The 27,982-nt window shown below is 38.9% G+C and overlaps 3 protein-coding genes across 3 annotated transcripts; 1 reads left to right on the forward strand and 2 right to left on the reverse strand.

Annotated features, from left to right (window-relative positions):
• Positions 1-1,568: 1,568 nt before the first annotated feature.
• LOC105446430 lies at positions 1,569-10,612 on the reverse strand. Its single transcript, XM_030982079.1, has 2 exons — positions 10,265-10,612; positions 1,569-3,129 (listed from the first exon to the last, which is right to left on the reverse strand). Exon 2 carries the CDS (start codon positions 2,863-2,865, stop codon positions 1,666-1,668), a length of 1,200 nt encoding a protein of 399 aa, XP_030837939.1. The 5' UTR covers positions 2,866-3,129; positions 10,265-10,612; the 3' UTR covers positions 1,569-1,665.
• Positions 10,613-13,929: 3,317 nt separating this feature from the next.
• On the forward strand, positions 13,930-16,440 carry LOC105446985. Its single transcript, XM_030981883.1, has 2 exons — positions 13,930-14,327; positions 15,656-16,440. Exons 1-2 carry the CDS (start codon positions 14,138-14,140, stop codon positions 16,387-16,389), a joined length of 924 nt encoding a protein of 307 aa, XP_030837743.1. The 5' UTR covers positions 13,930-14,137; the 3' UTR covers positions 16,390-16,440.
• A 4,566-nt stretch (positions 16,441-21,006) lies between these two features.
• Positions 21,007-27,722, reverse strand: LOC115922699. The gene is made up of 4 exons (XM_030982088.1): positions 24,947-27,722; positions 23,906-23,974; positions 22,915-23,058; positions 21,007-21,369 (listed from the first exon to the last, which is right to left on the reverse strand). The coding sequence occupies exons 1-4, from the start codon at positions 27,699-27,701 to the stop codon at positions 21,236-21,238; spliced, it is 3,102 nt and encodes a 1,033-aa protein (XP_030837948.1). The 5' UTR covers positions 27,702-27,722; the 3' UTR covers positions 21,007-21,235.
• Positions 27,723-27,982: the final 260 nt, after the last annotated feature.

Raw genomic sequence — 27,982 nt, forward strand, 5'->3', positions numbered from 1 at the left:
TTACATCAAATCGTTATACATAATCGACTCTATTGCGATGTTATCTTTTCAATATTACAGCATAACAGACTTTATATGTACATGCATAATCATATACTGTCCTATCTGTAAAACGTATTACGGAAAAGTCCAAGGTAATTTGCCCCATTATGTTACAAAAAAACCTAAAGTTTAAGTATACCCAATGATCCTATCCAGTTAAAAGCCCTGTACAGGGTGACCCAATACAAACGTACAAGCGTGCCTCCACTGATGTGGGGTCAAATATGCGGGTACAAAATAAAGAGAATCATTTTGCATGAAAAATGATACCAACAATTACAAATTTGATACAGGTTTTTTTTTCCTAAAATCATTTCTGCAAGGGGTACTGCCGGTAGATGGCACCGACATTGTTTCGCAAAAAAAAATGGGTATAGAATTAAAAATGAATAAATGATAATAATAATGATTTAAAAAGATACTCAACCGACTTTAGCAATGTTGGTAACATTTCACATCGAAACAGGTTCTCTATCTACTGGTACCAGTGATTTTCGCCCCACATTATTGGAAATATGCTAGTCCGTTTTTAATGGGTCACACTGTATTGAACTAGATAGAGCTCGGACCAGACTTAACATCAAGAAAAATGCCACTTGCGATGTTGTTTGCTAGAAGTTTTATTCATTCTTCGTAACGAATATGGGACATCAAAATGAGAACCCCCCCCCCCCCCCCCCCCCCAACAAAAAACAAAAAATAATAATATTAATAATAATGATAATGACAATAATAATTATATATGAATAAAAAATACCTTGGCCTTGCCCACGAGTAGTAATTGAAATTTGAGATCACAAGATCATTTGGGAAAGGTCCACAGCATAAATAAAAATTCCATAGTTCCAAGACAATCATCCAAATACATCATTCCCGTGGCAAGAGAAGAGCGAGTGACAAAATTATGTGCGTTGTATTATTTAAGTGCTTAAAGTAGTCACCTGAAGGATCAAAAGTGTTTTGAACATTGATGCAAAATTAATACCATTGCGAAGGGGAAGCCTTACTGATCGAATGTAACAACTACCCTCTTCAAAATATGTTTGGGGTCCGCAGTAATCATCTCTCAAAACTGTTAATTTTGAGATCAAGATTTTCAGCGGTCCTCCGTAGAGCGTCAAGATTCGTGACGTCACATGCGAGACACTGCTAGCCACAAAATTGCATTTTACGCCTTTCCATGATATCTAATTTTCAGCAAATTATTCGTGTCTTTCAAGAGAAAATCTTTCCATCCATATATAATTTGTCCATAATTATCAGTGAATTTTCTTCGGGTGAGTACTTTAAATCCATGTTTAAAAAAAATTCTAGCAAATTATATTCCACTGTAAGAAACGTAAATGACCAATGATTGCGTATTAGTATGTAATGAAACAGTTAAACAATATGCTCGAATTGAGCTAACCTTGCACTGTCAGAAGCCATCCAAAGATTTGTTTTCTTCTTCAGATTATGTTAAGAACAATGACAATTGTGCATTTACTTTTGGTACGTGGCACGTTAATAATTAGAGCATGGACCTAAGGCCGCACCGTGCAGTAGTTCGTAATCCACAAAACGCCTCGTGTGCAACATGCATAATATCCCAACGCAATGAGTAATGCTTAACTTTGTACCGTTTCATGATTTCGTTGCTACGATTTGCCGGGTCTCGACTTCAGGAAACCGGCTTGACGTTACATCATTCAAATAGTTCCCTATACTTTCGTTCGGTTTGATCATGGAGGAGGCGAGTCCTCGATGTACGCGCGTTTGTATTCCAGCGTCCCACATGTTCTTTGAGCGTTTTGAGTTCCTAGCGTTGCCGTGTCCATTGTTCTTCGAATCTTTCTTGCGGTCTTTCTTAAACCATTGATGAATCTTCTGTCCCATCTCACCCGATTCCGATGGCGTTAACTCGTCGCTTTCGCTTTCTGGACGTTTCTGCTCTTCCTGAAGTTTTTCGCGGAGCCTGGATTTGCTCCCGTTCATATCAGTCCTAGACCGGTCCAAGTTCCACGTGGAAGCAGGACCAAATTGAAGATTCTTTGCTCGTTCGCCGTCCCGCGCAAACAGGGACACTTTTGATGACCGTATTTCGGGCATCTTGAAGGTATCTTTCTGCCTCCGCGGCATATCCGGAATTGTCCTGCTCCTCTCAACATGTTTGCTTCTCTCTCTAAAGTTCGGCAGTGAGGGCTTGTATTCCACAGGCAGGTCGTTAGATGGAACTTTGGGAGCCATGGCGCGAATTGAAAGTTCAGGGCAGAAACTGCCGGACGTGAATACACGCGATAACCCCGCCGCGCCGACGTTCCCGAAACACTTCGGATGCGCGTTCTCGGCGGTAATTTCCCTTCGCGGTTTCTGGGACAGCTGCATGGTGGGCGATTCCGCGTCGCCATTCCAAGTGGGAAGGCCCGCCTCCCCCGAAGGTTTCCCCGACTGACTGACTTCAATGTGCGGTAGGTGAAGTTCTTCCTCATTGTCATCATCGAGAATGACGCTCTCGGTGAGTCCATCATTCCCAACTTCGCCCTTTTCTGGGTGCAGGACCAACCCAGCGACTGAAGGAAGAACGAGTGTGATCTGTTCCTTGGCCTCGCTGGGGCCATCGACTTTGGACCCACCAGTCTCAACATCGTTGCCTGTTACCGATGGAAGTTCAAACTCGTTCGGCTCAGTGGTCGTATTTTCTTCGGCTTGGGTTAACCCTTCTTGCGGAACTTGTTGTTCCTCTGGTTTGACCTCTTCGCCTGTTTCGTCATCACCGTTTGACCCAGCGGCTGATCGCGGTGTTACCTGAGGACTGTACTGAATCTGCTTGTCCTCTGTAGCCATGATCGATGCAAGTATTTCAACAGGGCCTAAACAAAAGAAGGCCTATTATAACTTTCTTCAAAAGTAGTAGTCAACGCGATCCCCAAAAGGAATTCATTCCAGTAATGATGTCACGCACTGTTGGCAGGAATATAACTATAAGATGGTGGTGACGATGACGATGAAAGAATGGTTTCCCGGTGCGTATCACGATGCGGCTATTGCTGTTGACTCTTAGACTTTCCTCGCAGATATGTCAAGTTAGCATAAGCTCCGTAAAAACACCTGGAGTTGAAACAAAATGAGAAAATCCAAATTGAGAATACAAAAACGGGAAAGTTGAATGATAAATGGCATGGCAAAGCTGATCTGAGCTAACTTAAAAGCAAAGTAAATGGATTGGAATTACAATCTAGCGAATTTCGCCGGGAAATCTTATATTTTGTGGGGTCCCACAATTTTTTTAATTTTTATATATGATAGTTTTTGAACCAGCCGTTGAGAGACACAAAAAATGCTTACACTTTTAAAACAGATGTTTTTAAATAGTTGTCGATGATCTCTCTATTTAATCATTATTTTAACAAAACATACATTCCCAATTTCGTTTTTCGAAATGGTTAAAACCAATGACTTTTTACAGAATGCCCTCATGTGGTTTACCGGTTCTTTTTAATTTTAACAGGCTTATTACTAAGTCGTTTGTAATTTGTTTATACCTTTCGAGCATGGTGCAGTAATAATTTTATGAGTTTTTAATGTAATGGTGAAGAGTTTGTCTACTAAACTTCAGTTTGATTAATACTGAACTTTCTACCAAAACTCAAATATCCCTTTCAGCCCTAAAGTCAGAGCCAGCCTATGTAATTGTATGCCTGCAACTAATTGAGAGTTAAACGGATTTCTTCTAGATTTGTGTCTGTGATGAGAGAGATTGGAAAGAGTTTATACATATTTAATCATGTTTTTATTGCACAAACGATTTAATGAAACAACTTAATGAATTCGATGTGGGATCGGATCACGCGGATTTAGTTCCATTCAGTCTGCTAATCTGCAACTTAGGTTTACGATTATTTTTCAAGAGATATAATGGAACTACTGAGAGAGGGATGAGAGAGAGAGAGGGGGAAATGGGGATATTATTCTTGAGGAAAAAAAGAGAATAAAGCAGAGTAAGAGATTTCCCAGTTTCGCCTTATCTTTTGAAGAATGTCCACGTTGATCCTATATTCTATTAGTGTTACTTTTACCGTGATGTCTCCATTGTATCATGAACATCATTGTACAGAACAGCCTTCCAAGGCACACTGTGTGTATTTGGGGGATCTATTTATTAAATTTGTAAACTATGAAATGTAATAGACAATAAACAGGTTTGATTTGAGTTTGTATTCCATATATAACATTAACATAAATAAATAGTTCTTAAAACAGAATACGATTGGATTGCTCTATGTAGACCGTTATAAGGATGGCTCTGTTATTCATAGTGGTCCAGAAAGAAAGAACAAACGAACGAAAAATAAGATAAAATCCATCTAACCCATAACATTAGAATTAAAATTAAAATTTTGATTTATAGATAGTCTAATCCAAGGTATATATGCCTATAATGTGCAACCATCGGGATATAGGCCTACTAAAATAGTTCAAATAATCTGTGAGGCATGGGACAAAATACAGTTAAACCTGTCTATTGTGGCCTAGACCTAGACTGAAATATTCTCTAAGAAAGTTAAAAAGCTACCTACCTACACGGTGAGTAAAAAAACAAAAACAAAAACAATTTGGACTAAATAGCCATAGAAAAGACATAATCATCATGACTCATGACATTTTTATAATTATGCCGAACTTTAAACAAAAGTTATATCCTACTTGCTTCCGGTATGAAGAATATTATCCAAACTTCTACCTCTTTGAAGTATGAAGTAAAAAGTTGATGACGATCTCGGAACACAAACTAATCCAACGATTGATATTTCACAGGTATAAGTATAGAGAGTATGAATATTATGATCCTGGAATGGTTCTAAGGAAAACAATTATGATTCTTCCGATTTATTTACTAAATCGTAATTCGCACATCGGCTTTGAAGCTCGCAACTCGTACGTCGACAATAGAAGAAAAGTAGAAAATAAAGGAAGATATAAATATCATGACGCATGAGAAATTAGAATGTAATCTCTTTCAATCACTTTAGATCCAAATAATACGTAGGTCACAACAATAACGGTCTCAAAACATGAATTAATCCAATGGTAGCCTCATGAACAGAGGAATATAAAGGAAGTATGTCAGATTGTTATACACAATATTTTAAAAACAAATGCGATCCTTTTTAAAATCCCAACTCGAACCTCGGCTCTGAATCCCTTTAGATCCGAAAGATATATGATTATGATGACGGTGATGATGACGATCTCTGAATACAAATTAATCCAACGATGTAATAGATTAAGAATATATCAATATTGAATATTATGACCCTGATTCGCGCAGAATTTAAAACAAATGCGATCCTTTTTAAATCCCAGCTCTGAATCTTTATAGATCCAAAAGATAACTGATTGTGATGATGGCGATGACGATCTCTGAATACAAATTAGTCCAACGATGTAATAAGTTAAGAATATAGAAATATTATGACCCTGATTCGCAGAGAATTTAAAAACAAATGTGACCTCTGACATAAATCATTAAAAAATGCCCAACTCTAACCTTTTTGAAGCACTTTAGATCCAAAGAGATTTGGAGACATGACGACGAACTCTGATCATAAATTATTCCCACGCAAAAGAACCCACCGGTGAACTTCCACTATAGTCATATACTGGGGAACAAAAGTGAAAGCTGACACCCTGCCCCAGCACCGAATCCCTTTTCTTTGTTTATAAAAAAAATCGATGGTACATGATTCCACCGTGCACATGAATCCTAATACAATGTACATGAAAGCCGTACAGCGTCCCGTCGTCGTGGCAACGCCGTGTTACCTTTCGCGGTCCCACACGCTTGACCCCAGCGACCCTTTTGCGGTACAGACCACAACATGAGTACCTCAGGCACACCGCCAAACCAATAGACCATTCCCGTAATGTAAGTTTAATGAACAAATCTTTGTCTTGTTGTTACAAATTATGTATTTCGCTTGTTAGGAATACTTATATGAATTTCAATAATCAGAACGCGAATTGCCTAATTGTTGTTGCTATGACTTGTCCGACCAACACGTTATGTATGCAATTCGGATTCTGACTTTTGAAATACAATTATCATTTTGTCAAAGGTTTGTCAACTAATTTATAACGAGGCACTTAACATTTATTTGTGCATTGAATCTGATTACGTTACGAGAATGGCCAATTCATAATTCATAACCGACCGATTCTTGGGGCATTTTGTGGTAATATAAATTCTTGAACGCTGTGTATAGTCGATGTGAGGTCGGTCTTTTTGGTTGGTGTGACCAAGATATCACTCCAAACTGATTCAGCACCAATCGAGTAATGTAAGTTTGTGTTCGATCTGGGAACGGTCTCGGTGTGACCGATCGTTTCTTGGCTACTCGGTGTATATTATAAATTTTATGTTCAGTTTTTTATCGGTCCGGTATCGGTCGCAACTGTCTGACTGGGGTTGCGGTATAAGACAATAACATACACGTTCGTTTGCGCATTACAATGAAGACTCGAAGGGGCTGAAGTTATAGGTACTCCAAATTTGCCTCAAGATGAAAATCGATATTTTTGAGCACTCTAGGTGTTTAACCTATTTAATCAAGCGAAAGTAGAGCGCTGTTATAATAGTCTCGAGTGGTATGTTGATTGGAAGACGAGTCAAGAGATCGTTATAATGTAGTGAGAAAGGTGTCAAAATATGGATTTTTGCCTTAACGCCCGGGAACTTCCTATTCCTTTCTTATTGTGACTTAAGGAAATGATGATAATAGCTGGCAAACCTTTATGAATATCTGTAGTTGTCCGATGCTATTTTACTTATTAAAAGAAAATAGCATTTTATTGAGCATTTGCCTATACAGAAATGGTCGACCAAGCAATTATATTTTGAATAACAATTTGCTAAACATGATTGGTAATGTAGGATTTACATATTTGCATATAATAACAACATAAAATTGTTCACTCAATGATAGCTGTTCAATAGTTATAATAATTTTCAAGTTAATCAAGTGGGGAACTTGAATAATGGGAAAATAAACGGAATATAGGATCATTATGATATAAAACGATAAGGGACATCCCCCCGGGCAAAACCCAGTTTGACATATAGGCCTATATTATTACCAAATCGTCAGCCCCCCCCCCCCCCCTCCCCTTGATCCTGCAGCATATTTGACCACTTAATGCAACTACAGCTGTGGTTGCTTCATAAATCTAACCTCTTGTCCACAATTACTGAGTTATCACACGACAATTATAAGAAATACAATGTTTGAAAGGAAAAACTTATTACAAAAAATATTGAAAGTATCATCATGTCATGAGCTTCGAAAAAATTGAATATTAGCTCGATCGCCTCTTCAACAAAGCTGTACAGAGCAGACTCGAGAGGACTTTTACAATTATGAATTACTTCTATGGACCCAGTGGAAACATCTGGAAGATGAAAAGGTTTCCAAAGCCAAAGCTCATGAATATTTCCACCATGAACAATAATGTTCAAGGAAAATTTGGACAATCAATTGCCTTTATCGACCCCCTCTCATGAAGGAGGTCATCCACTTGTTTCTTCTGCCTTTCCAAAGAAGTGTTGTTCATGGAACCTCTGTTGGAACATGGTTAGGGTGGAACAAGTGGCGTAGCCAAATTTTGAGGCATTGAAGGGCACTGGTGTTAAGGGGGTGGGACAGCATTGGACTTACTAATGCGAGAAAACGAGGCCTTCGGGTGGCAGGGTGTATTATGTTCGTGTATGGGAAGGGTCGTAATCATCTTCATAATTACCATGCCCTCACGGTCTCTTTTTCTCTCTTTTCTTTGTATTTTTCTCATTTTTATTTTTGTCTTTTGGTGTGTTTAATTTTTTTTAACAAATTCGCCATTCGATTTTTTTTTTGGAGGGGGTGTACTCCATGCCCCTATTACTCGACCATTGACTTCAACCACCACAGCTCCGAAGTCCCATTATTATCCCTTCTATAGTTGTCTCTCCTCATCCGTCGCGGCTTACTCTCCCCCTCCCCCCCCCCCCCCCCCACACACACACACCCGCCCTCTCAGTACCCCTCTAGACCCGTCTGGCAATGACTATTATCAATCCATGGCTTTGCCTTTTCAATGGTCATTGTAAGAAACGTGTAAACATCATTGTCCATGATGAGACTCTCATCAATAAATTGTTCGGGTTCACTAGTTTCTTGTGTCTTTCATTGTCTGGATCTAGTCTTCCTTGATATACACTGCTGGTATTCTGTAGCAGACAGAAATCGTGAACGGAAAATGCAACTTATATCTTGCAAACGGATTTAATAAATTTAACGCAGACCACACCAATTTGAGTAAGCTTTTTATCGTACTCCCGTCTATCACGTAAAATCTTTGTATGATTACACCGTTTAGCGGTATATTAGCGTCATTTTCCAGCAAAAAATATTCGAATGCATGGAGATTTTAGGCAGATAATCACCTTTTGGTAGATTTGCTCCTATATTATGTATTAACTCTGCGAGGTTTCGTCTTTACCAAAGAAAAAAAAAACGAAATACTTTTGACTAAATATGTTTAAAACAACTATCTACCATAAAAAAGTTGCCAGCCAGGACTTTATTTATGAATATCAATTTATTTATTTTAACTTTAAAAAAGGGGAGATTTTAAAACATTTGCAGTGCTGTAGGCGGTTAACCAGTTAATTAAAATATTCTTTCTTGTAATTTCGGACAAATAATTTGATACAAAGATATTTGATAATCATCCATTTCCAAACTTCATTAATCGATTTAAATTCAGACTTGGCATAAAAGAAATTAAGGAGGTAATAATAATAATAATAATAGTTCGTTCTTTTATAGCGCATTTCAGGACCGAAGGCCCTCTCAAAGCGCTTTACAATGTACAATGTACGTTTACATAATAATTACACGATTACAGGTAGACCATATAATTACCCGAACAATCCATGTATCCAGAATTCCAGATGGACAAGGAAACGATTCTCCAATTAATGTCGTCTATCGAAATTATTTGCTGTAGATGTTCGTAAAAGTTTTTGTTCCATTCAGTGTTTGAGCTCCCTAGACTAAGCAAGTTTATCACCCCTTCCTATTGTTACGTCTTCCAAATAATACCCCCCATAGCCGGCTGATCTATTGAACCCGTAGCAATGGTAATCCCGCTCTCATCGAACTCACTCAAAACGTGATAAAGATGAAAAAGAAAATGGCAGTTGTTTGGTATCAAACTAACGCAAATCAAATTCAGCAAATACTACTCTAACTTCTTTCGATCGGGTTCTGTTTTAAAACTCTACCACAATATTATTCGTGTCTCCACTGTTTAATCCATGACATAAAATGGCAGTTGCTTGGTATAAAACTAACGCAAGTCAACTTCAGCAAGTACTACTCTAACTTCTTTCGATCGGGTCCTGTTATGAAACTCTACCACAATATTATTCGTGTCTCCAATGTTTTATCCATAACAGAACCATCTTTCGCGAGCAGCAAACTTTAGATGCCTAACCAACCAGATTCGTCTCATTCAATCACGAAGACTCAATTCAACTCTACTCAAGTCAAACCTATTTCTGAATCATTAACAATCATAAACAAATACAATATATATATATCGGTACTCCATGTATCATGTACAACAACAAATATATTGACAAAACGAAGGAAGCCATAAAGAAAAATTAAAGCTTGTAATGGGTGCAGCTCTCTTAGACTGCATGTCTCTAAATTTGTACCAAGATGAAAATCAGCATTCATAAAACATGTAAAAGGGTGTACATTTCAAGCTTAAAATGTTATAATTTGACCCCTGGGTTAAGGAAGCATATTTAAAATTGCAACTCTTAAAAGTTGAACCCTAAAATATTCAATTTAATTTAGACCCTATAAGCTCCGGTTATGCTGACGTTTTAGTGTGCAAATGTTAAGCTTTATTTCTCAGTGTTTATCTGTATTATCTCGCACAGAAAACGCAAAGTCGTTTTTGAACGAAATTTGACAGTAAATAAAAGACTTGACAATGAACTATGATGAGATAACATCGTAAGAGCATTTGTTTATCAGAATGTAGGGTTATCATATTGAGTACAGTCTTTCCCAAAATGCAGCGATATAATTCGAAAATATTTAAATTCATCTAAATTTGGAAATTAAGCCATCTTTAATACATGTAGGTCTATGTTTACGTATCGAAGATAATATTCAAAATACGTTGAACCTACCTGAAAAGACGCACAAAGAAAAGGTATTCTCAAGTCTCCTGATTGTCACAAAATGCAGCGCCATCATAACTTGAGAAAGTTATGTCTGCCGGGCCGGGACGGGACGGTCTTCCCGACACATCGAAAGTACATCACTCGTTGGAGTATAACAAATTTTCTCGTTGGAGTATATTTCCCTACTTCTGTTGTTTTAGTTGTACTAGCTGATTGCAATTCGTCTACTTTATTCCAATTCCTGCAGATCCGAATCTTGATATATATGAGAAAGCCGTTGTATGTACTCTGTGAGGGGGTCTATACAGTGCCGATCAAAAAGGTCCCCTAATAATTGGTTCCACGGCAACAGAGAGTGTATCAGTGTAACACGCGCGGGTGGGCTTTCATATTAGGCCTACACTTATTACACTTACTCTTTCCTTTCATTCTATGTCCACACAGAGCATTGAATATTGAATAGTACCAGCGGGGAAGCACAAGGCAAATTATCGATTAAAGATGCATCGGTAACGATGTGATAGTTTATTGAGTATATTGTTAAGCGACACACTGCTTAATCTTGTTTTAATGGAGGGGAACCATCTCTGCGGGGTTGGTTGCTTATAGCTTCCTTCCGTCTGGTGCGCTGATGATATATTTGAGATCCCACAAGAAAAATAGACATTGAAATCTGTGGGTAACTCTACGTTTGCGTTACCCCCCCCCCCCCCTCCCCCACCTTCTCTGTTTCTCACAAAATATGATGGTCCTTTCTTTCTGTATCTACGAACATAAACTTCTACTCCATTCTCTATATTACACTTTATATATATATATATATCCACCCCCTCTTTCCCCTCTGCCCCCATCTCTCATAAGTTTCTCCCTTCTCTCAGTTTCTCCAATTCCCCTTCCTCTTTGAGTCTCGACCCCTCCCCATCTCGGTTAGAGATAATACCCTGATAAAAACAAGTATAGAGAGAGAGAAAGAGAGAGAGAGAGAGAGAGAGAGATAGAGAGATTTGTTTTAATTTTGTTTTATTTATCTCACATATCAAATAAAATTTATTTTCTGAATACAATACGCCATTCCATCAAAGTCCAAAATTCAAGACTTTAAACAAACATGAGCAAAATATTATTGTAAAATGTCATGGCGAGTACAAACAAATATAATATCCACAGATAAACAAACACTAGAGGGCCTCTAGAGCTTAAATGCACACACAAATCAAATTATTTCCTTGATTTATAACATTCTAACATCAAGGAAAAAAATGGTTCAATGAAAAATTAAAATTAAAATACACTCGCCGTCAATTTTAAATCTTTCATTAAACCACAATACAAAGTACACAAGTATACAATAATTGGCTTATGTTATATTCATTTTCTTTGTCCTGCTCTGCTTCATAATTATGATGACAAATCGATCATTATTTCTTGAAAACACGTCTAGCATATTTCTTAGTAGCAGTTAATTGGGCAACTTGTGGCCTACAATAGGAACGAATCCCCACCCCTACCCTCTTCCGTATCATTTACATCCCGTCCCTTTGCGAATAAGTTAAGCAGAGAAAGATATCGACAACTTATTCTATGAAGAAAGAAAAATATTCAAGGGGGCAACCATTCATTCAGAGATGGCGCTATTCAGAAACACGAAATTGAATTAAAAGAGCTTCAGAAAGAAACTGCAGCCACAATCATTAATCCTTCCTTGTTTTTCTTCTTCTTCTTATTCCTCTCCTTCGTCTCATTCATTCTTCTTCATCTTCTTCTTCTTCTCCTCCTCCTCCTCCACGTCCTTTTTATTTTTCTTCCTTTCTTCTTTTGTTCATTACGCTTCTTGCTAACAACATTACTAACAAAGGGCCCTTCGACCCCTTTAGTTCCGGGTCTCTGACTATAATGGTCTTGATGGCAGTATAAAATTAATAAAAATGAAGAAAATTATGATTAAAACGATCTCTAAATCGAAAATATGCGACCTCGATTTTCTGAAAGTAAGTTTCGTTTGAGTTTTAACAATGAGTGTAATCCAAGAATCTGAGATTTTGATTGGAATTCTTTTGTTCTTTGTTTTGAATGTGAGTAATGGATTGGTATTCATAATTTCCATTATCAGTATAGCCTCCTAAAATATCCATCAAACAGTTTCCCACATGGAATGATTTGGGATGCGACCAAATCTGAGAAGTTTGTGTTGTACAGTCAAACCTGCTTTACTGACAACAAAAAAAACTACAAAAAACACAATTTTTGTTTCCCTTGAAAATGGTTTCTCATTAAAACGTGTACTATAGGCACCTGAACACGAAGACCACCTGCCTATAAAGACCGTTTTTCTTGTCTCCATTGGTTGGTCTTTATAGACAGGTTTCAATGTATTGTATTTATTCAGATATTCAATAAAAACCAAACATGTCTGGGGATGCAGCAAAAAAGGTTTGACAAAAACGTGCAGGTATGCAATCTCCGATAAAATGATAGCAGTTATCAAATATAGTGATCATTAGTAAACAAGAAAATAGAGCTCATCTCCATCTCTTCCTGGTAGTTCATGGCATCATCATCGTCGTCATCCGTATACGTGTTGCTATGGTAACCGGTCGCATCAGTGATGTTATGGTAGTCGGTGTCAAGCCAGGTGTGAAAGGACATGTTCGGGTGATAGTCATAGGTTTAAACAAATAAGTTGATAAATTAAATTTCAATGATGCCGAAACTGCGTCATCATGTTCGAATTTGGCGTCACGGGGGTGGGGGCATCTATGCCACAATTCTAGATGGTTCCCCCCCCCCCCTCTCTCTCTCTCTCTATTTCTCTCTCTCTCTCTCTCTCTCTCTCTCTCTCTCTCTCTCGCTCAACCCTTTGTAAGACGGGGCTCTGGAGATGAAAAAAGACGAAAGGGGAAAAGAAGAATATGAATAAATAAAAACGACAAAGTCCGACACAGAAACGAGTGAAAATGGTGTACTAGAACGGGCAAAAGTACAAATAAAAACAATTCATATGCTTGATGAAAAAAATGAAAATGGAAAGTGAGATTGAGAAGGAAAGTGATGATGATGGCAAAGGTGAAAAGTACTATAGTGAAAATGATGCCTTATAACTAATTTTAATAGCTTAGAATATACATGGAAGCTGGAAAAGGCAAAAGTATTCAATTTATTCATAGCGCCAAGTTGGCATAAGTGCATGAACGCCAACACATTACAATACCACAAATAATTCATCTGCGGGGAAAGGTTGCAACATCACCAACCGTGGCGTTGCTTAGCAACGCATCTTCGGTGCCGTGTGGAAAATACAACAGCGACAGTCATACACGCAGGTGCTGAAAAAGTTTTAATACCAGTTTCATGACGACGGATCCGGCTAAATATCATAATACTTGTGCAGGGAGTTGGATGTCTCAACTAGAATTATCTTCTCTGTTGTTGCATTTACCGATTCTCTTCATGGAAGCCTTCGCAATCATCGATGATGACAGTTAATGATTTTGATATTTCTGATAAGGTGTTTTGCTGTAAATTCTGTTGATTTTGTTGTGACATTCCTGGGAAATTGTAAAGGATTTTGTTGTATTAGGATTAGCTATTGTAGTGATAAATCACACAAGGCGAGTTTTGACTTGAAAGCATTGACAACCTCTATTTCACCAGAGGCCTATGCGCCTTTGATAGCTACTAAACATTAAAATTGTTGGTTACAGATAATTTCCGAATCCAATTCGTTGTGTATTTCGAGGAGCGAGAAGTGCAGTTTCATTCATAATTTGGTGGAATCTATCAGAAGGGTATTTCGCTTTTCGGAATCTCGCTCTCTCGAGACGGAGAATCCAATCTTCATTAAAGACTGATTCTGGATAATAGCTGCAGGAAGGGTCTAAAATGGCGGCAATAACCAATATTCAGTACCCGTCGGCCCAATTCAGTACGCAAATCTTGGGAAGTTACAGCAACTTCTTGTTTGGCGGTGCAGGAGGCGATCGAGAACAGGCTCAAAAAAAGACCCTCCGCCTGACTCTACCGACCATCGAATATGGTGATACCTACAATAGATACAGCCTCAATGCATCAGGTAAGCGTTTGGTGGGTGGCTGGTGATGATAATGATGATGATGGTAGTAGTGATGATGACAATTATGATGGTGGTGGTGATGACGATGATGATGATGGTAGTGGTAGTGATGATGGCAATTATGATGGTGGTGGTGATGACGATGATGATGATGGTAGTGGTGGTGGTAGTGGTAGTGATGATAACGATTATGATGGTGGTGGTGATGACGATGATGATGATGGTAGTTTTGGTGGTAGTGGTGATGACGATTATGATGATGGTAGTGGTGGTGGTGGTGATGACGATGACGATTATGATGGTGGTGGTGATGACGATGATGATGATGATGGTAGGGGTGATGGTAGTGGTAGTGATGATGACGATTATGATGGTGGTGGTGATGACGATGATGATGATGATGGTAGTAGTGGTGGTAGTGGTAGTGATGGTGAAGATTATGATGGTGGTGGTGAGGACGAAGATGATGGTAGTGGTGGTGGTGGTGGTGGTGGTGGTAGTGGTAGTGATGATGACGATTATGATGGTGGTGGTGATGACGATGGTGATGATGATGGTAGTGGTAGTGGTGGTGGTAGTGGTAGTGGTAATGATAATGACGATTATGATGGTGGTGGTGGTGATGACGATGATGGTGATGTTGAGGACAAGTTTGATAACGAAGAGGAGGAGACAGAGAAGAAGGAAAACGAGGAAGATGACGGTAAGGAGGGGGAGGAAGAGAATGGTGATGATGGTGAAGATGGTGATTATGGGAGTCAGAGGAGAAGAGAACAAGAAGAACACTGAGAAAAGTAAGAAGATGGGGAACAAAGAATGGATGGAAAGGAGAGATGATAAAGGAGGAAGAATCGAAGAAGAAGAGGAGGTGGATGGAAGATGGAGAAGGAGAAGACAATCAGCTAGGTTAGAAATTATGAAAAGAGGAAAGATAAGTAAGAGAAAGATGGAAACTTATATTGAAGAGGGGAGAGATACAATGAAGACAGAGGAGAAATAGATGAGGAGAAGGGTGGAAGGATAAGAGAGACAACAGGATAGGAGAAGACGAAGGTGGAGAAAAGGGAAAAGGAAGAAAGAGAGACAGAGAGAGACGGAAGAAATATTATTTTTGAAAGAAAAACAATTGAGAATGACAGAGTTAATCGAAAGTTCTAAAGTGATTTTTTTTTTTTTTTTTGGGGGGGGGGGGGCAATAGAACTTATTTTCTCCTGCCGCCAATTATGGAATCATGATCAATGACAACGATATGAACTTGTTTTTGTTCTTACAAAAAATCTGTGATATTTACTAATACTTTCATTATTATTTATGCCCCTTATTTCAGAATTTCACGGAACCCCTCGCAAGATGTACAACCAACATGTCAACTCCTTATGCAGCGAGAACATCCAAGCACCCCTCGGCAACCAAGATCCGCCGAAAACAGCCGAAACGCTCGGAAAGACTTCGGAAAACGTACCGACGTCGCTGCCACCATGTAACTTGGCAACGTCACCAACAAAAGGTTCTACGGCACACATGATATACAAGCAATACAGGCAGTTGTTCACCAGCAGGGGTGGTGCTGAAAATAGCGAAGACAGATACGTCCATTCTACGAAGAATAGCCGAAAGTTGCCGGACTTTCCCGGAGTCAGGGCGAGTCCAGCGCCGATGTGCGATCGGCGAGAGGAGCAAGTCAAACGCAAATCGGCCAAAATGACTCGGTGCGACGTCCGATGGTATCCGAACACAGCCGAAACCATCACGCAGAACTGGGACCGCACGTTTACGTATTCGGATACCGACGTTACATTTCGGGAACGGGTAACCGGATCTCCATCGAAAGTTCTATCCACTGTAATTCAACTGCCGACTATTTTTAGTGACAAGACAACATCGAGGGACAAATACATCGTGAAATGGTTGCATTCGGTTCCGGATAATAATCCGTACTCGCATAGCCGATGTAACAGTAGAATGGATAGGAAACTTGCTACTCCAATGTCACTCAAATCAGTCGATTCTTATTTCATTGACACGAGTATGCATGCAAAGCCCTCAGCTTATTCCCCCTAGCTGAGATCGGACGATATAAATGCATGCGAAGTACAATTTATAGTTGGAGTTTTCAATATAGACCTACCCGGCAAAAATCTGCAAAGATTTCCTCTTCTGAACAGATGTGTTTACCTAAGGAGATCATTGTAAACGTTAAAATAGTCAGTTAAGGATGCGATGTCTTATAATTATGATAATCAGCGTGTAGGCTATAAAGAAACAAGAATGTGATAACAGGGGCATAGGGGCGGCCTTATGGGGGGGGGGGGTCTCTCTTGAAGCCCCCCCCCCCCCCCTACCCTCGGTACGTTGCCCTTTTTTCATTTTCGGATACAGGGACAGGAACAAAAAAATTTAGTCAGGGAATTTTTGTAATCAAAGTCAATGAGCTATTTTGGAGGGTTCCACAGTATTCCCGAAATACTATTTTCCAGTAAGAATTATCAGGGGAAAAATATTTTAAGCGACTCTGCTGGGCTCGATTCTCAAAGTCTCAGCCCTGGGAAATATCACACCAGTCCCCCCCCCCCCCCCCCAATCAATTATCGGAACTTGCGGGCCCGAAGTTACCCCATCCCATCCCCCTATAGAATATTATTCCGTTCTTGATATTTATAAACCTCCTTCGCCTACTTACCGTTAATAATGTCATGCATAAACACGTTAAAAATGCCATTCCTCACTCACTAAAGCTTTGATTAGGCCTACTACATCTGTATTCAAATGTGAAAATGTATAAGTGACCATGCATTTTCGATATTTCAAGTATTACAATTATTCTGTCCCTTGCAATGTGTCTGTTCTGCAATAGTCTAGTTACTGAAACATTTTCCACCCTTAGGCCTAACAAAAAAGAGAGTTGTATTGCCCTTTGCGACCGACGCCAAAATCTTGTAATCTACGGTCGGCATTTAAAAGAATTTATTTTTTAAAGAAAACAAAAATGTTTTAAAGCATTCAAAACTGAGAAATGTAAGCCCAAAGATGGAGTTGAAAAAAGAAAAAAGATTTCTGACCGACCGACCCATGTTTTGGCACCTACAGGATCTTTTTTTAAGGCCTTATGTCAGATCGTGGAAAAGTGTATTATAGCAATAAACACCGGCTGTAAATTAATTGCGATAATTGAGTCGACTCTACAATAACTTTAGAACAGCAATATACATAGTAACTTATAATAACAGAGTAACGTTTTCGTTTGTTTTGAAAAATATATTTATTTTATTGCACTGATGTATACCAAATGTTGTACTTCATTATTCTATGCAAAAAGTAGAGAAGGTGCCCACTCGTTGGTTAATAAACTACGATGAAAGAGTTAATCGACTTTCCCATTTTGATTTATTACTTTTAAATCTGATATAAAAGTCAACCTTGCCTATTCTTGCGTGGTATTATCATGTATCGGTTTTCATTTGGCATTATACAATTATCCAGAATATTATAAAAAGTAACTCTCGGTTATAAGCCAACATCGTTTTATGACCGCACGGTACTCAGTTTCACAAACCGACAAGTTTTCCTTAATCTATATGATAGAAAACCTTGTACATATATTATGTGTTTATAAAAAGTCCAGACGTTTATTCGTCAAAGCGCTGTATTTACAATTGGATTCACATTGGCGCCTTTTAAATGCATATAGTTTTGTAAAAAAATTGGTTTGGTATCAATCTCAACTATCGATTGCAACTCTTCAATTTCTTTTGGTTTTGGCTGTAAACCTGATGATTTGTTTCACCTTTTTTTTTTTTTAATGTCTCCAATCCGGATGGCAAATCAGCTTGTTCATTTCATTTCATTTCATTTCATTTTATTTTATTTCAACACGGATCACTTGCTTCAGCCAATGGCTGTTTTTCAGCAAGTCCGTGCATTCTATGTACCGCCCCCCCCCCCCCCCCCCCCCCCCCCCCCCCCCCCCCCCTCTCCGATCATTCCAAGAATTACTTCATCATACCATATAAGATATATATATCGAAACTCCCCCTTTCTCTCTCCCCTGTCTCTCTCTCTCTATCTTTCTTCCTTTCTCTCTCTCTCACTCTCTCTCTGTCTCTTCCTCTCACTCCTCCTCTCCCCTGTCTCTCTCTGTCTTTCTTCCTTTCTCTCTCTCTCTCTCTCTCTCTCCTCCTCTCTCTCTTCTCCCCTGTCTCTCTCGGTCTTTCTGCCTCCCTTCCTCTCCCCTGTCTCTCTCTCTGTCTTTCTTTCTCCCTTTATCTCTCTCCTCTCTTGTTCTCCTTTCCCTTTTTCCAGCCTCTATTGCTCTTTAACATCACTCCTGTTGCAATAAAAACAAAGTCCTTAAAAGAGAAATTATTTTAAACTTTTCACACCTTTATTCAAAGATAAAAGTCCTCTTGGTATGGCGCAACAATAATTTCTAAGCAATCTTTAAAAAAAAAAAAAAATCAGTAATAAATAAATCTTTACGGAGTTAAAAACTTCAACAAACACAAATAGTCTTTGGTTTCCATTGTTAAAAAGGGGCACTAAAAACATATCGACATGTAAACAATAGCTCCACATTTCAAAAGTCAGTAGGCTTCAAAATGACTAACTTGTATAATCTGTCACCTCGAAAAGTAAACAATGGGCAGCATCAATTTCAAATTCAATACGCTTTAAAAGAGGAATGTTATATCTTCAAAGATACTGGCATATTGCAATAAAATATAAGATTGAGGAGAAAGAAAAAAATACACTAGGCCCCTGTTATGTTTTGAACGTACGAGTAAATGATGCTGTTATAATTATAATATGAAAATATGCAATATTAAAATAAGACAGCATATGAAATTAACAATCATACTGCAAAATATTCTAATAGTACATTAAAAAAAGTCTTCACGGTTTAAAGAACAATCGAAATGTACTCTCTCGACACGTTTAAAGATTTCTATACAAATACAACACCACCCAAGCAAGGAGACCGATCAGTTTCAGTTGTATCATCACAAAATCATCACCTGCCGCGGTTGGCCAAACTTGTTCGTGGAGGAACAGAGAGAGAGAGAGGGATTGGGCAAAGACAAACGATCCCGTTTGTCATATTATAAACTCATCCATCATATTTATCCTGGTCCGATGCAGAGACCCCGCAGGTGTGTTCTTTGTGGCTGGTTGTGAAACAAGGAAGTCATGTGCCAATATCTCTATTTCCTGCGAGAGTTTTATGATCTGCCGCAGCTATTTGTACTATGAACTGGCAGCCTTGAATATTCATTTAATATTTCCAATGCCAAAGTTCTATTTTCTATTTTTCTAAAAATCGAAATTACAAAATGAAAAAAAGAAGAAAAAGAAATCCAATGTATCATAAAAATTTAATATATCAGGACCTCCAAAAATGACCTCGATCAATATATAGGCAAATACATATATTTACAGTTGATAGAAAAGAACAGGCTCATTTGTACTCTCTGTAATGTCAATTTAAAACTGACAAATTAATACCGGTAGTGGTTTGTATGAATAAATATTCTATAACACAATATTGCTAATCAACTATCTTTGTTTGCTTTAAATATACATATTGAAAAGAATATTCAGTAGTTTGGCAAGTATGTATCATTATAATATAATACAAAACACCTTTTACGGCTCTATATCAGGTTCTTTCATAGAACTAGAAATAGAACTGGCATTTAGTATAATAAATTATATGTATGTGTTCTTAATATATATTACTCTGTATTTGCAGATTTACATGTAAAACAGATCTGACGTAAATAAATCTATATGTACATTCTCAGTATTTATATATATATATATACGTTAATAGATACTACACAATTTGCACAAACATATAAGAATGCTATAAATGTGCATTTCTACAGTACATAAGTTAAATGACCACAGTGGTGAAAACATAAATGGAAACATTGATATCACCATTAAAGACTGTTAAACATGCATTCAAATTATATACTTGATTCCACTTGAAACAAAACGCACATTTTGCATTCTCTTTTTAGCTTGGTTAAGAAAATGATTTGTGAAGTAGGACAAAAGAAATTAGTGCTGTTCCATTAGGCCTAAAAAGAAGAAGATGTTTTATTGCCCTTTGGGTGCCAAAACATGGGTCGGTCGGTTGGAAATCTTTTTTAACTCCCTCTTTGGGCTGATATTTCTAAGTTTTGAATGTTTTGATACATTTTTTTCCTAAAAAACGGTAAAAACAAAAAACTGTTTTAAAAAGCTGACCGTAGATTTCAAGATTTTTGGGTCGGTCGCAAAGGGCGATACAACATCTTTTTTTTTAGGCCTTAGTTCAACATTTCTGAGCAACAAAATTAGCAGAAGCTGAAAAAGAACTCATCATTCTGAATCTTAAAGGGCATGAAGAATCATATTCTAGACTCCCATTGCAGCTATATACATAAGTATACAAAGGTAAGTTTCTACTTTGCATGTAAGGGGTAGACAAACTAATGTCTACGATAAGACACTGGCAGAGCGCTTCTTGTGGTAGTGGGTGTGGCTGGATGTGTTCCTACTTTCTTTAGAGCGCTTGCATGTCATGGATAGACATGCTAGAGAGCCCATCCTCCTCCAATGCTGGAACACCAGTAGAGTGCTTCCTGGGGTAGTGGGTGTGGTCGGGTGTGTCCCTACTTTCTTGAGAGGGCTTGCAGGTAATGGATAGACATGCTAGAGAGCCCCACCCTCCTCCAATGCTGGTACACCGGTAGAGCGCTTCCTGGGGTAGTGGGTGTGGTCGGGTGTGTTCCTACTTTCTTGAGAGGGCTTGCAGGTAATGGATAGACATGCTAGAGAGCCCTATAACCTCCTCCAATGCTGGTACACCGATAGAAGGAGTACTAGGATATTGGGCGTGGTCATGCAGGTGGAAGGTGTGTTCCTATTTTCTTGAGAATGTTCTTGCATGCAGTGGGTACACAAGCTGGCGTCTTGAGAGCCCCACCCTTCTCTTACGTTGACATACTGGTAGAGAGCGCACCGGGGTAATGGGCGGGGTTTGGTTGAGGTTTTCTGCTGTAGTACAAAAAACATTGTATAGAACAAAAATCAGTGTCTTCATAGAACAATGTAAGCTGTTAATACTTGGGCCATGTTGCATAATCTATCTACAGGTAAATGGAAGGTGATAACTGACACTGTCAAAATATCAAAGAGTTACAGTGCAATATGATTACCGTAAATCTCCGTGTATAAGGCGCACCTGTGTATAAGGCGCACCCCTATTTTGGGAAAAAAAAAAAAAAAAAAAAAAAGTTTTTGTTGTTGTTTTGTTACCGAAAACCCACGCGGGGAAGGACCTTCATTTTACATCGAGGTGCAGTTGAAGGCGCTGATTTGTGCTTGTGAACTTGTCACAAATAATAGTAACAATGTCGTTTTTATAAGAATGTGTAAGATCATTAATGTAAATTAAAAACAAAAGAGTAAATATGGTACCAACGGTGCACCTTGTGGTACACCATTTGTTATATTGTGGTGAGTCAACACACTGATTACTGAGCTGGGAGACATTGCCAGGCATAGCGCCATAAATCGAAACTAAAAAACTAAAAAACTAAAAAGAAAAAAAAAACTTTTTTTTTTCTGTACCTGTGTATAAGGCGCACCCCCGACTTTCAATTTTTTCGGCGGCAAAAAAGTGCGCCTTATACACAGAGATTTACGGTAACTTTCCTTTCTCTCAAGATTCATGAAATGATTTGATGTAGATAACACGAAATATGTCTTCATATCTGTTTGGACATCGTGAAAAGGAGATAATAACATGGAAAATACGAGGCCTTTAATGAGTTATGGAAAATATTGAATGTAAACATTAAAAAGTAGGAAAAATAGACATACAAGAGAAACAGAGAACATAGGATGGACACAGATTAACATACATGCCAACATTTGAAAATCAGAAATCTGTACAAATTATGCTATTTTCAAAAAAAAGAGGAACAATCCTAACTCTCCTATTCAATACTACAGACAAATTTGTACAGGAAGAGGAACACCTGCATTAAAATGATAATTATCTTCTCCCAAAAAGAGGAATGTTCCTCTTTAATCTGAACAGTTGGCATGTATGGATTAAGTGTGGAAGAATAGAATAGTGATAGAGTGAGAGAGGAAAAGAGAAAGAGAAAGAGAAAGGGAAAGAGAAAGAGAAAGAGAAAGAGAATCATCACTCTTGCCTAAATTCAGTTACAGTGAAAAACAATGAACACAGCTATTAGTACATACATGAGACTACACCTAGCATGGTATGAAAATTTGGCCCAAATAATGAAAATACCTCTAGTTTTACAAAAATTATGAGCATAATTCCGGAGCAAGTATCTCTAGTTCCATATGACAGTGGTACTATGAATATGATCGACATGCATTAAGAATAAATAAAAGTTGGTCTAAATATTAAAAATAACTCTAGTTTTAGCATAATTCCGGAGCAAATATTGCTATCTCCATGAGACAGGAGTGCTATGAACATGATCCACATGCATTAAGAATAAATTGAATGAGCAGTGTCACAGATTATTTGAACTCGACCTTCTCTTCAAAGAATCTCATTACCTGCGTGTTGAAGGTTGCTTTGACAATCCGGCGTGAGAGAGGGTGTCAGGGACGGATCCGCAAGAGAATGGTTCCACAGGAAAACACCTGCTGCGGGCTGGCCCAAGGTTTGAAGGTGATCCGGAATGGGTTTATCTTCCTCGTCTGAACACAATGAAATAAACGGCGAGAGGTGGGTTAGTGTTTTTTTCTTCTTCCAGGGACTTAACATGTACTTATCTTTCTATTCTGAACACAATGAAAGTGGGTTAGGCATCAGTGTGACTATGACTGGGAAGATGGATTTCATATTTAATCATCATTCACACAGGTTTATCTTCCTCGTCTAAACACAATGATATAAATGACGAGAGATGGGTTAGGTGTCAAAGGGGATAATAGTGAGAAAAATGAATTGCATGATGAAGCATGATTCACACGCGATGCGGTAAACCACCTGAAACCTCTGTTTGGAGATGATTGGGAATAGGTTTATCTTTCATGTCTGAACACAACGGAAAAAAATAATGCAAGTGAGTTGTGTCAAGGTGTCAAAAAGTGAATTTCATAACAAAAAGTGCCATTCACACGACAGGATGAACTAGCTTAAACCACTATTTGGAGATGATCAGAAATAAATTTAACTTCCATGTCTGAACAAAATGGAAAAAATATGAGAGTGGGGATAGGTGTCAATGCTATTATTGTTGTGATGAATGTGTGTTTCGTGATTAGATTCATTATATGAAAATATGAATATGGTAGATAAAATAGAGAGAGAGAGAGAGAGAGGGGGGGGGGGGAGATTGGAATATGTGCATATAAAGATACCATCAAAGAATGAGAGAGGGTAGATACATAGAGAAAGAAAGAGAGAGAGAAAAGGAGAGAATGTAAGAGATAAAGCAAGAGAGATTTTTTAAAAATGGAAAAAAAGGAATATTAGGTACTTTCACATATTCTATATCACTCACTTGAAAATGGTAATAGAAATGTCAATTTAGTAATTTACCTTCAATATATGGTGCCTCCTCTAGGACAGGAATGCTTTGTTTCATTGGACCATCCTGGAGCTTGGCATCTGTTGAAAAAAGTCAAATAATTTTGATAAATTAAATGTACCTTTCTTAGGGTGCGTTCTAAGCGACACTTTTTTGCCCTAGAAACAGGGTTTTCAAAGAAGTTTAGTTTAAAACACGGTTGCGTTCTAGCGATTTTTCATTGGTTGTAAAAATAAACGTGTTTCAAAAAGCAAACATGAAACAGTGAAAAAGATGCATTTTGTTTCCTGGTTCACTAAAAATCGCTTGAACGGACGGAGATCTCAATCATGATTCTATAACATCATTATCCTGGCCGGCTTACGGTTTGGCCGACAGTAAACAAATTCAGAAAGCACGCGGCTAAGTTAACCTACTGTATACTTCCTGGGTCAAACTGGGTCAGTGGCTGGGCTCAAATTGAGCAGGAATCAGCGTTGATGAAAAATCGCCTGAATGCTCTCCCGCAGTAACCATGTTTTTTAACGGCGTTTTAATTTGTGATTCATTTTTGTGATTCTAGCTTTTTTAAAAATCGCTTGAACGCACCCTAATTTGGTCAAACATGTGTAATTGTTATTTGATGCATACTGCGGTAGAGCAAAAGATGTATGAAAAGAGAAAGTTTGGTGGCATCTAAACAGTATGAAAGAACTGTTTACAGACGCACATGGTGAATGAAATATTTCCACAAAAAAATAGGACTTGGATGTAAAAGTGTGTATTATCATAAAGCGAGCAAAACTTCAAAATGGCAGTATAGCCTCCCCCGCACAATCCCCATCCGCCAAAAGCATATCTGGCATTAGTACTTACATGTATGGAGTACAACAAATGACTGAACCCTCTCACTGTGCAACCCCCTCCCCCCCCCCCCCCTCCCCCAGTTGTATTTTTAGACCCTAAAGACACAAGAAAGATTTACTTTTTTGCATAAGAAAATTTGAAAAAAATTGTACTTCAGGGAGAAAATAGATATTTTGGATATGCCACTGTTATAAAAGCATCATTACCTTGTTCAGTGAAGATGGATTCTTCCAACTCCAGAAGTTGGTCAATGCAGGGATTGTCTTGTACAGGTGTCTGAAGAGAAGGAACTGTCTGGTCATTGTTGACTTTCACCTCGTCCCTGCTCAGCTCTGCAGCTGTCTCCAAACTTGAAGAGGATTCCATCTCAGAACCCTCAATTGGCGAACATTCAAGGTTCCCGTACAGCAGTTCAGCCCTGTTCATTTCTGCGACGATCCCCACTTTTGAAGTGGAATTAAGCCGCCTAGAATTCTCAATTAGTGAACATCCAAGATATCCAGATATTGGATGTAGCAGTGGAATACATGGGTCATATTCTTCTTTCGCTTCAATATCCTTGAATTCAGTGTCCATCTTGCATGTTGGTAAGGCAGCACTGTGGCAAGATTCCCTCTGTTCTTCACATTTATTCATTTTCTGTTTTGGGGACAGCCCCAAAACTTGCAGGAACTGATGCTCAGAATCCTCCATAGGTGATTCTTTGGCTTTACTATCATCGTATTGAAGGTTGATCTGTGGCTCTTGGCCGATATCAGGGTGACCTTCCTCAGGTATCTCTGGTACCTTTAACATGCTGTCATCTTCATCAGGGAGAGCTTTCCAGTCACCTACGACTACCTCATCCACCGTCTCTTGTCTGACCGAGACAAAAGGTGTTACTTGCAGATCTTCAGTTGTCATAAGATCAAGGTCTTCGGGTGACAGGTCATCACATTTCCTCGACTCATGCCAGCAAGTCATTTCATCCTGACTGCTGGCAAGCACCTGGGATGCCTTCTGGAAGGTGCAGGTGAAGTCATCACCACTTGATCCAGGAGAAGGCATAATATCCTCTCGAAGAGATGGCTCTATGGCATCTACATAGACATCTTCTGATCTTACTACTTCTACATCGGCTGAAGATGGGAGCCGAACATCTTCTTTGTTGCAATGGAAATCTGACTTGATAGCTTCTGATTGTTCGGAACATTCCACTGAATCATCAAGGTACAAATCTTGGATGAGAATACTTGAATAAGCATTGGACTCATCCTTGGATGTGATGTTCAGGACGTCCTCACCTAACTCCACATCTTGAGAAGATGTGGGCGGACAAACTTCTCCCGAAAGGTCATCATTGGATGTGAGGTTGTCATTTTCTCTCACATTGCTTGTTTTAAGAAGTGTTGAAGACACTCCTGCTGGTTCCATGACGGTTGTGCTGTCTTTATCTTCATCGGCCATCACATCAGGGGTAGATGTAGACACACCAGTTGAATCAGTTGAAGCACCTTGCAGAACCCCGTCGCCATTTTCACTTTCCTTTTCTGAGGATAGGCCAAGACTAAGGTCATCACACAAAACTGTGGCCTTTATACTGCATGCTTTGATGTTTGTGGTCTCAGAGACAGGCAGTTGTTTTACATCTGCAGTAGATGTGTCGACAAGGTGGGGCATATTGTTGTTAGAAGATTCTATTCCCTCTTTACAGAGTAGGCCTGGAACAAGTGAGTTGGTAAAGGAGTTCTTAGAGGTTTGAAGGTCAGATGGAAGGGCATCAATGATGTCATCATTTGAAGATGACAGTTCACTTGGAAGAGCATCATTCAAGACAGTATTATCATCATCTTGGCACAGAGAATCAGCTGTTGGATTGCCTTGAACTGTACTACAAACTGTATCCACTTCAGATGGGTTGCTAGAAGATTCCATTTCCTCTGGACAGACTGGGCCTGAACCAGGGGAGTTGGAAAAGGAGTTCTTAGAGGTTCGAAGGTCAGATGGAAGGGCAAGCTTTATCTTCTTGATAGGTGGTTGTTCAGTGGTATCTGAAGTGCCGTCTAAGTTCTCATCTGACTTGATGTTCTGCACTGTTTGATGAAGGGTGGTGTCCACAATGCTTTGCAGTACAGATCTGCAATCATCGATGATATCATCATTTAAAGATGACAGTTCACTTGGAAGAGTATCATCATCATCTGGGCACAAAGAATCAGCTGTTGGATTACCTAGAACTGTACTATCCACTTCAGATGTGTAACTAACCAACTGGTTGGCATCCTCTTCTGCTTGGTCGGCCTCTACCTCGAAGTTCTCATCTGACTTGATGTTCTGCACTGTTTGATGGAGGGTGGTGTCCACAATGCTTTGCAGTACAAATCTGCAATCATCGATGATGTCATCATTTGAAGATGACAGTTTACTTGGAAGTGTATCATTCAAGACAGTATCATCATCATCATGGCACAGAGAATCAGCTGTTGGATTACCTTGAACTGTACTATCCACTTCAGATGGGTTACTGACCAACTGGTTGGCCTCCACTTCTGCTTGGTCGGCCTCTACCTTGGCTATGTTCTTATTCCTGTGAAAGTGGCTCCCATGGGCTTCTGCCCCATTTTCATTCTGGTGACCAAAGAGAGAACCTACCTCAGAATTCATGACCTTAGTGGGAATCAAGAAGTCATCCTTCAAGACACTGCTAATGCGCTTCCTCTTCAAAATATTCCCATCTGCATTGGCTTCCTTGTAGTCTTCGCTATCATCATGCTCATTTCCAACATCTTCCTCTTTCTTGTCAATGACAGTTTCCTTCTTTTGATCAACTTCCATTATCAAGACACTGCTAATGCACTTCCTCTTCAATATATTTCCATCTGCATTGTCTTCCTTGGAGTCTTCTCTATCATCATGCTCACTTCCAACATCTTCCTCTTTCTTGTCAATGACAGTTTCCTTCTTTGGATCAACTTCCATCATCAAAAATCTGGTCTCTCTGCTCTCATCTTCTCCTTCAGAAGTCTGTTCATAACATACAACAGTAACATCTTCACCAAAGGTTACCCTTTTGGCTAGAGGCAGTCTCTTTGCACCATTCACCATTCTGTCGGCATTAGTCGCACTATCTTTGTCACATCCTGGAATTGCCTGGTCTATGTAGGAATAAGCAGGATCACAGACCACTGGCTGGGTGGGAGATGATGGGGATGAAGAGCTTGAGATGATTCTGTTCAGTATTTCCTTGATGAAAAGAGATGAGA

The sequence above is a fragment of the Strongylocentrotus purpuratus genome, unplaced genomic scaffold, assembly GCF_000002235.5.
Source record: "Strongylocentrotus purpuratus isolate Spur 01 unplaced genomic scaffold, Spur_5.0 spur5_contig_823, whole genome shotgun sequence".
Taxonomy (NCBI): domain Eukaryota; kingdom Metazoa; phylum Echinodermata; class Echinoidea; order Camarodonta; family Strongylocentrotidae; genus Strongylocentrotus; species Strongylocentrotus purpuratus.

Excerpts from the sequence above, each read along its gene's own strand:
- LOC105446430 (XM_030982079.1), bottom strand. The coding sequence starts at position 2,865 with ATGGCTACAGAGGACAAGCAGATTCAGTACAGTCCTCAGGTAACACCG.
- LOC105446985 (XM_030981883.1), top strand. The coding sequence starts at position 14,138 with ATGGCGGCAATAACCAATATTCAGTACCCGTCGGCCCAATTCAGTACG. Across the intron at positions 14,328-15,655 it reads ATACAGCCTCAATGCATCAG|AATTTCACGGAACCCCTCGC; the intron begins GTAAGCGTTTGG and ends CCCTTATTTCAG.
- LOC115922699 (XM_030982088.1), bottom strand. The coding sequence starts at position 27,701 with ATGATGGAAGTTGATCCAAAGAAGGAAACTGTCATTGACAAGAAAGAG. Across the intron at positions 23,975-24,946 it reads ATCCATCTTCACTGAACAAG|ATGCCAAGCTCCAGGATGGT; the intron begins GTAATGATGCTT and ends TTTTTTCAACAG. Across the intron at positions 23,059-23,905 it reads GGAGGCACCATATATTGAAG|ACGAGGAAGATAAACCCATT; the intron begins GTAAATTACTAA and ends CATTGTGTTCAG.